Genomic DNA, 8,922 nt, shown 5'->3' with positions numbered 1-8,922 from the left:
AAGTAATATTATAACTTATCTCATTTTACCATGCTTGCATTCTTACTTTTGTTGTCCTTCCATTCGGTTGATATGCCATCAGAGGCACGCGGCGCGAAATTCGACTTTTTAAAGAAGCTTCGAATAATAAAATTTGTTACCTTGCGGAGTCTACTTCTGTGTCCACTTACTATTTAAAAAATCAATTTTACTTTAACACTATTTTACAGTCGCTAGCTCTGTGTGATTATCGATTTTATCCTCTTTTTACATGGCTATGAAGGTGTAGCACTGTCCCACTAATAAATTGCCAACCCATGGAAGCAAAGAACATTTTTACAATTAACCCACGCTAACTGATCAAGCTATATTGTACATTCGTGTTAATTAACTGATAGGTAATCGAAGCAAAACAATTTCTACTACTATTCTTGTTCTCACTTGCTTTCTTACAGTCTTGTAGAAACTTTGGCTACTAATCTCGAGATTGGTAGCTAAATGCGCGAACTCCTAACGGAACGCGGCAAAATTTAAATTCATTTCTTTTCAAACTTAAGGTTATGTATAATATACTATTATGGTTAATATACTGAACTGATACGCACAGATTTAAAAAAAATATCTAATACATATCTTTTCTTCATTATTAGAACTATAGCAATGGTTCAAATGACGAAGTTTTGTCTTTTAATTAAGAATCTAGTTATTAGTTATAAAACTAATATAAAAAGTATATATATTCTTTCAGCTGTACTTACTCGTTATAGTTAACGCTTAAAAGATTGAAAACATGGGTTGCTGAGAAAGGAGAATTGACATAATTATTTCTAACTTTATTTTAGTTTTTAAGCATTACAATTTGCATTATAATTGATAGCAATTTAAATTGTACAGAAGTTTAAGTAATTCTCATGCAGTCCCATTTGCCTCGCGTAGGCACACACTACTTTCTCCCAATGTTAGTTGCATGTTTCAGAACAGTTACTTCATTTGAAGTAACATTGGAAATGCGTAGCTTCTGAAAAGCTGCATGTAGGTGTATTACGTTCTTTTTCATAATTCTTTCAACATCCGTTTCCCTTTAAAATCATTCCAGTTGGATGTTGAAAACGCATGGAACGAATATCCGTTCATGATCGTTTATTGCTGCGATACGTTTCGCAGCTGGAACCAGTTAACGCAATTTTTCATCTGAACATGTACATTTCATACAAGTAGAGAACAAGAACGCTGGCATAGATACAATCCTCGAAATGTGTCGATGGTGGGCGAAACATCGATAGCGATGCACGCTGACACCGAAAGTAATCATTATACATATGTAACGGAATGTACAACATTGGCCGAAGATTCGGTAACTTCGACCCCGATTGTTACTTTTCAAATCAATTTTCTCTGAATATTCGCCCTCGAGCCCTAACAAGGTTTACAACAACACACTACGAAATTCTCGTCGTCGACGATACGATATTGTAGCTTTTTGTAAGTGGTAAAGTCTTTTTCGCGCATCAGGTTGCAATGGTCGTAGATTTTCCTGATTACCGGCGGCAAACTTGGGACGTTCACGCTGGCAGCAATTTCATCGTAATATGCCCATTGCCTTTCTTTCAGCTTGGCGATATGTCGTAACTGAACAAATAAAAAAAGCATCTTTTATTATTACTATTATTATCGTTATTATTAATTGTATTATAGGTAGTAAATATAAGTAGCAACAGATAGTAGAAAGAAAAAGTCACGAAAAAATAAGTATCTCCATACGTAAATAAATTATTAAGATATATTTTGACATACGTGTTGTTAGCATTAGTTATGCTAATTATTAGCTAATTATCATTAGCTTTATCAAGGTTTATAGAAACCCGAACGTGACTAGGAGAAATACTTTGCAGAATATATTGAAAACATTGACAACTAAAATTCTGAATAATTTGAAAGATCTCCAGAGATACGTGTACGTACAGGTATTCCTTGATTAAGCAGGGCTGTTTTCTCAGCCTCGTATTCCACGCGCATTTGTTCCGGCGAAGGTAAACGAATGTGACCCTCTAGAATAGCAAGGATGTACTGAGCCTGCAGATGGAACATCGGGAATGGTATCACAATACCTGGTAGTCCCATCACGAATAAATTTTGGTAATCCATGTGGACTAAATGTTTATATATCGGCTCAACGTGATTGTCGTCCGTACGCATCTCAACTTTAGCCGACATAAAGGGATACGTGAACTTATACCCTGCAAGAAAACCATGCGATCGAAGATGTTAATGACATTAGTTTCATTCTTTATGCGAACGCATCCTAAGAATTACGTTTAACAAGATATGAAAAGAATAACAAAAGAAACTCCAAAATTTTCAAAAATTTCTAAATACAAACTTTTTTACGCTTAGTTTCTTTTTAATTAAATTTTCGTGGCGGATCAATGAAACTGAAACTAAAAATAGAAGGTTAAAATATATCACTTTTACAAGCAATTTACATAACTGATTTGTTTTGTTATACAAACTCTCGTGTTTTCTAAATCAATTCGAATATAAAGGTTTGAGTGGTCTAGGTCTGCGGATAACTCGACACAACCATTCTGACAAATTTGTTTACATATATACATTGATTTACGATACCATAATTATTTAAATATCATATTATACAAAGATTAAGATGTTTTACCGGTGCAATATATGAAGTTGTCCACTTCAGCGGTGGAACCGTCGCTGAACGTGAATTTCTTTCCTTGAATGGATTGAACCCCAGGCTTTTCCTCCACGTTTTTCAATACATTCGAATCCACCGACTCCGGTAAATTGTGACTTAGGTACACCTACAACCGAATCCATAAACAACCATGTTAAAGAAGGTACCTAATCGATGATTTTGTATTCGACGTACCAACACGTATCTATGCATATTCGAATAGAAGAAAATTTCTATGAAAACCAAACAAAAAAATATTACAAAGATATGAGTCAATTATCTTGCAACTTAAAAGATTCAGATATCTCTCTGAATGTATTTGTAAAAAAGATCTTCTCAGACCTGTTCCTGCACTCCTAATAATTGTTTTTAGGGATGAATTCGAAAACAACGTTTATAGAGTTTTCTGTATCAGTGTCAACAATTAAAACATCGACATCAACTGTGCCAATGTATGACTTCGAATATCTTCGTTCAAGATCAGAAGAAGTACATAGTACAGAGGTCATAGAGTCTGTATTACGCAGCGAAGAACATGGCTAGATATGTGTAGATATAATAATAACACGTGGATATGTGGAGAACATCGTGCGAAAGAAAAATAACGAAAAATAAGCTGAGAGACTTAAATATTCCCATTCGCGAAGATCGTTTACCATAATATATTACACGTGTTATATATTATATATTATGTCATAATTATTATTATAAATATAATAAGGTTCTATAACAAGGTATTATAACGTTCAGAAACAAACGATTGCAAACATTAAATGATCCGGTAAAAAATAGATCGAGAAGAATTCTCGTCTACAATTTTCTTCAATTCGCTTCCGGCACGAACAATAAAATACATTGTCTTCGCCGAATTCGATTCGTTCCTTTATTATCGTCGGAGAGTTTATGTAGCGTGACATCAATGGAAAATGAAATAGTACAGAACAGCGCGGCCCGTTTCCGATACCTTTTCCGCGTATTGCGCGACCTCCATGGCAATGTCAATGCCGGACCAAGACGCGCCGAGGATGCAAACGGTTTTCCTGGCGTACAGTTCCGGTAATCTATACTGGTGGCTGTGTATTTGTCCTCCTGGGAACGTTTCGATACCCGGGATATGGGGAACGTGGCCCACCGTGTAATGCCCGTTGCACACGACCACGGTGTCGAATGTTTTCGTGGTCTCCGCTTTCGTTAGCAGGTCCTCGTAAGTGATCATCCATATCGTTTGCCCGTTTCGCTGGGTCACCGGCTTCACGTGTTTCACGAGGGTGTTGAACTGAAAGAGCCGACTGTTATTTTACAGGCCATACACCGAGCTCGGAAAACCTAAAAGGGAAATAGATGAGAGACGAGATCGACTTGTATACCTTTATGTAAGGATGCAGATTAAAGTGTTTCGCATAATCGCCCAAGTATTCTCGAATCGCAGAATGATGGACGAACGACGGACCATCCTGTTGCTTCATTGGAAAATCGGGTATCTGCATTATTTCACGCGGAAGGTTTGTTCTGCAATACCATAAACAATTACGTATGGCGCGAAGGTGTAATTAACCCTCCGTGCAACCTTTTTAATGACCACCCTGTTTTAATTGGATTTATCGAATTTGCTTATGTTTATTGCAGGAGGGTCAAAATAATGTGATTTGAAAGTATTTATAATTTTCATATCACTAATTCAACAATTTATATACTGATAGAACTGATAGAACGATCGAAACGATTCTGTTGTGTCTGTGTCAAACAGTGTATCGCGTGTCAGCAGAGTTTATCACGACAAGCTGGACAAATTAGAATACCACTACTATTAGAAAACTACCATTACTGCCATACGAATGGCGTAACAACGAAGATGTTTCAAGGGCTATTGTCTTCATTGGGTGATAAATAAGAAAATTGTGAAAGGTGTTTACGCGTTTCCAATGCGGATCTATGAAAATGTTTTTCCGTTTTGTGGATCGGAAAGAAACCAACTTATGACGTTTATTATAGCGTAATTTAGTTGAGAATGTTTTCTTATTAATAACATCGCGTAAAGATTGCCGAGATGCAATTATTTCATTTCATTGAAACAATAGTGGATCGTATGATATTAATCTTAACTATTTAATAATATCTCACAAACGAACAAAAATTTAATCAATCAAGGATACGATATAATTTTACGTTTATGTTACTCGCATGAATTGGTGTATCGGATATATTATACAAAAAGAGTTAATAAATGCACCAGTAAAGTTTTCGTAAAGTATCGTTATACGTGTGACTTGATTACTTTATGTAATGTGCTTTAACCGTATAACCATCAGTATTATCATTAGTTGCAGTAACGCGGATAAAATTAAATGCGTAATGATACATTTGAATCACCGATCCGTTCATCAAATGCAACGTCTTTGTAAATACTGCCTTGATGAATGTAAACACTTAGAGTCACAGATAAGTATAATTGTACAAGCTCACATCGGTTCTTATTTTAGTATGTTTTTATCGAGCATTACAACATTAGTGTTCTAAACGAAGAAATGAATAACGAAAATAAGAAATAAGGTAATATATTCTATAACAATACAAATAGTTATCGATATTTAATGAACTTCCCATATGTAAATTGATGTAAAAAAAATTAGTTAATGCACGTTTCATAATCTAAACATTTATAATGATATTTCTTTAATAACTCCTTCTTGACATTTCTTTAATAATTCCTTAAATATTAAAGATAATATTAGGTAAACTTAAGATAGGATTTAATAAAAATTAAGATAGTATTAGGTGTTTCTCAGTGTGTTTAGTCGCGTTTAAACTAGAGTCAATGCAACACAGTGTCTCCCCAACATTTATTAATTTGATTATAATACATTACATTTGTATTATATATTTGTTTTAAAATCAAACAAAAGCAATAATTGTAATAATATTTTTAATTTTCTGTCTCACAGCTGACCCTATTTCAATCATTCATTTCATACAATACTTCTGAAAATTTCATGTAAACGCAATTACTAAAGTAGGCGAACGGAGGTGAATTTATAATGCATTATTTATAAGAGATCGCTACCAACCTCAGGTTCTTGTACATGCTGCTATGAATCGGCAATCCATGCTTGTCGACGTCAATTTCGTCGGTGTACACCCATGTGCCACCGATTTGATCGGTTTGCTCAAACAATGTGAGACTGTAGGTGTCCAATTTCGTAACTGCGTGGCGAGCTACCACCAATCCGGCAACACCACCGCCGATTATGGCAATTCTAGTCTTGCTACTTGGCATGTTCACCACGAAAAATTTCTCGAAATATCTGTTGGAACAAAAGCTGGTGTATTTCTTTATGCTATTAGCAATACGCTGTTAACAATTACATTTATAGTTATATATATATAAACTAAGCATAACGTAAAAATATATCTACGCTTTAATTACATAAATTAATTACAACTGTAATTATTATTTATTAATATTTTACCTAACTTCTTCATAGATACAAGAACTGTATAAATAAAACGTATAACAACAATCGCATAAAAAGATAGGTTTCTATTTTATACATGCAGTAGAAATATTGTGTATTGAAATGGATGCTGCGTTCACCATAGGCTCAGCAACCTTTCTAAATGCAACAACGTAGGTGTAGATTGGAAAGTTACTTCTATGTTTGATTTATTAATAAGGAACTATGCACGTGTGTGCAATCGAAAGCATCAATTCATGGAAAAACTATCAGTTGAACAATGGAGGTCCATTATTGTTGCCTATTTCATGGGGTAAAAAACATGGGGTAAAATGGTAGGATAATTGTATGAAATGGTTTCGTCTTTTACAATTCCCTCTTGGGTGTAGTAATCACTGAATGCGATACATACACATTATTTTGTCCATTAGGAACAGTTGCTGATATTGCTTTTGAAAAAGAAACTAATTGCGAATCATATTACTGATCTTCATCTGTATACATAGAGCCGGGTCAGGCTACCACAGTTAAGGAATGCTGATGACATTGTGAAAATGATTAAATCGATTCCTTCCTCCATATAAGAAATTTTTAATACAAGGGAATTCTTCATTAGGTAGGCAATTTGATGTATGAATGAACGATAGTTACGTTAGGTCGTAAGAATGCAGCCTTTCCGGTAACTAACATTTTTGCACAATATCCAGAGTATTCGACAAGAAATAGAAAATTAATTGTCAATTAATTTATTTTATTTGAAATGAATTATTTATTTATATTTAATATAAATTTACGATGCTTATGGTGTACTTGTTATTTATTTAGAAAAATCAGGACAATATCAGGTATTAAAGTAATTACGCTTTAATAAAATAGCATTTGTTAAATTTATAAACTAAAGAGTGTGCGTATATTGACGAAAATTGATATAATTTCTCTTATATGTATAGGAAGCTTCGAAAACTCAAGAAGAATCAATTTTTGCTTGCTTTGTATTTTCATGGCATGTTCTATGAGAGCAAGAGTTTGCATAAACATCCGCAGTCAAATCACAACAGCCGCAACACAATTTAATTTTAATCATTTGTTTACGACCTTATGAGATCCGAACGATGTATCGAAATGGCTGGCATCGAAATGATTTAATAAACACAATTCTATGAAAACAGAGCAACGTGACAACGATAATTAAGCAATTGCTTATTTAATAAGTAAACAATTGACTTCGATTTCCGTTTCATAATATGTTTTTGCTTCGGAGCGAACAAAACGATCCAGCTTCATTGTAATTAATAATGCTCGTTAGTGTTTTAGAATATAATCCAAGATTGATTTTATTAAATAGGTATACTTTGCAATACAAACAGAAACTTATTGACACAATGTAACGAACACGTATTTCATACTTCATTGCATAAGGAGCGAATATTATGTTAGATTAATAAATGAACGGACCCATATGTAAATCATATTTATACGTACACGTGAATTCTGCTAACAACTTTATTATATCTAGCTTATTAATGTCACACTATAGGACACTGAAGCGCTAAACATTTTGTTTATAAAAGACTGCTTTAACACGTATCCGAGACTGCAATGTTTTATTTGATTTTAATACACAAGAAAGTGTTTAGTGCTGCCTAATTTATTAATCTGAATAAAATAATATGGAATCAGGATACAAAACTAATAAAAATCCTTCACACGTCGCATTTTTCTATTTAACAATTCAAAAATCGTGTTGATCTAAATAAAGTAGAAAACAACTGCAGGAAAAATAAAAAATCGTAATATTATGAATATTTTCATAAATAATGTATGTCCCATAATTTCTAGGAAAATCGATGAAATAACGATACACTCTTCTTGTTAACAATTTGAAAGTAATAAATTTAGAAGTAGTGGAACAGTATTCTTGCATTCTCCTTATCATTTTTAACGTTTCACTTCTTCGCATAGTTCTGTTAGAAACCCATGAAATCCGTGATTTGTGTTCGCCACCGAATACTTCACTGTTCCGCTACAAATCGACAAGCTTTGCTACCGTTCGATATTTTACGAGCGTTTGAGAACGATCGTTAGCGACAGTAGAAAGTGGAAAACGAGAGTATATAAAAGAAAATGTTATTTACATGAAACAGGATTCGGCGGACGTCGATCGGCTTTCTATCTTCACTTGAAGCAGCGCTGCACCGATACAATCAAATAAACATAAATATACGAAACTTGTCGGATACGCGATTAAGTATCCCCCGTGCACTTCGTGACTTTCTCTTCGTGTCTTCTCTCGCGGAGCAAGTTTGACAAAAAAAGAAGAAGAAGAAGAAGAAGAAGAAGAAGAAAGAACAGATAAAGCCGCGATGAGATAGATTATCGTCGCAACTAACTCAAGATACGGTGCACGCTGCAGAAGGAACTAATCCTGAAATGACACACCATTAGTCGGAAGTCGGATGAAGACTAACCATCCGAAAGCAAACTGCATGTTGTAATGTCTCCGTGTTGCCAGTTTCCCCTCCGATCACAGTGGCTTACGTAAACGCGGGTAATGTTTCTCTGCTACGGGCACACGCAGTCGCCGCAATTATTCAAACAAGCCGGACGGAGAAGATATGTAATTTCTTGTCACACAGAAATCGAAATTCGGATGACGTTCGTTCGTTCTACCTGCACGCGAATTCCAACGACGAACCGCTTTTTCTCGTTCCTCTTGAATCCTAGTGCCGCCGTCCTAGCGCAAAGAAACTACCCGAATCTCGTAAACGAAACACAAACCTGCTTATTTAGTCATCA

General features: G+C 34.7%; 1 protein-coding gene across 3 annotated transcripts; it reads right to left on the bottom strand.

Moving 5' to 3' along the window:
* Window positions 1-785: 785 nt before the first annotated feature.
* LOC144474783 (uncharacterized) lies at window positions 786-8,690 on the bottom strand. 3 transcript variants are annotated; one of them, XM_078190048.1, is made up of 8 exons: window positions 8,262-8,585; window positions 5,740-5,976; window positions 4,042-4,183; window positions 3,639-3,950; window positions 2,651-2,801; window positions 2,088-2,216; window positions 1,942-2,027; window positions 786-1,608 (listed from the first exon to the last, which is right to left on the bottom strand). In XM_078190048.1, the coding sequence occupies exons 2-8, from the start codon at window positions 5,946-5,948 to the stop codon at window positions 1,396-1,398; spliced, it is 1,242 nt and encodes a 413-aa protein (XP_078046174.1). In that variant the 5' UTR covers window positions 5,949-5,976; window positions 8,262-8,585; the 3' UTR covers window positions 786-1,395. The 3 variants fall into 3 exon arrangements, with proteins under 3 accessions (XP_078046174.1, XP_078046173.1, XP_078046172.1); XM_078190047.1 differs by lacking the exon at window positions 8,262-8,585 and adding an exon at window positions 8,595-8,690 and having other exon boundaries at window positions 787-1,608; window positions 1,942-2,216; XM_078190046.1 differs by having other exon boundaries at window positions 787-1,608; window positions 1,942-2,216.
* Between the last annotated feature and the right edge of the window lie 232 nt (window positions 8,691-8,922).

Source organism: Augochlora pura, chromosome 9, assembly GCF_028453695.1.
Source record: "Augochlora pura isolate Apur16 chromosome 9, APUR_v2.2.1, whole genome shotgun sequence".
NCBI classification, from domain to species: Eukaryota; Metazoa; Arthropoda; class Insecta; order Hymenoptera; family Halictidae; genus Augochlora; species Augochlora pura.
The sequence above is the reverse complement of the archived record's forward strand: the minus strand, read 5'-3'. Positions and strand labels throughout refer to the sequence as shown.

Coding starts and splice junctions, on each gene's coding strand:
- LOC144474783 (XM_078190047.1), bottom strand. CDS start 5,948: ATGCCAAGTAGCAAGACTAGAATTGCCATAATCGGCGGTGGTGTTGCC. Junction 2,802..3,638: donor TCGCGCAATACGCGGAAAAG/GTATCGGAAACG, acceptor ATTCGGTTGTAG/GTGTACCTAAGTCACAATTT. Junction 1,609..1,941: donor TGCTTAATCAAGGAATACCT/GTACGTACACGT, acceptor TTATTTGTTCAG/TTACGACATATCGCCAAGCT.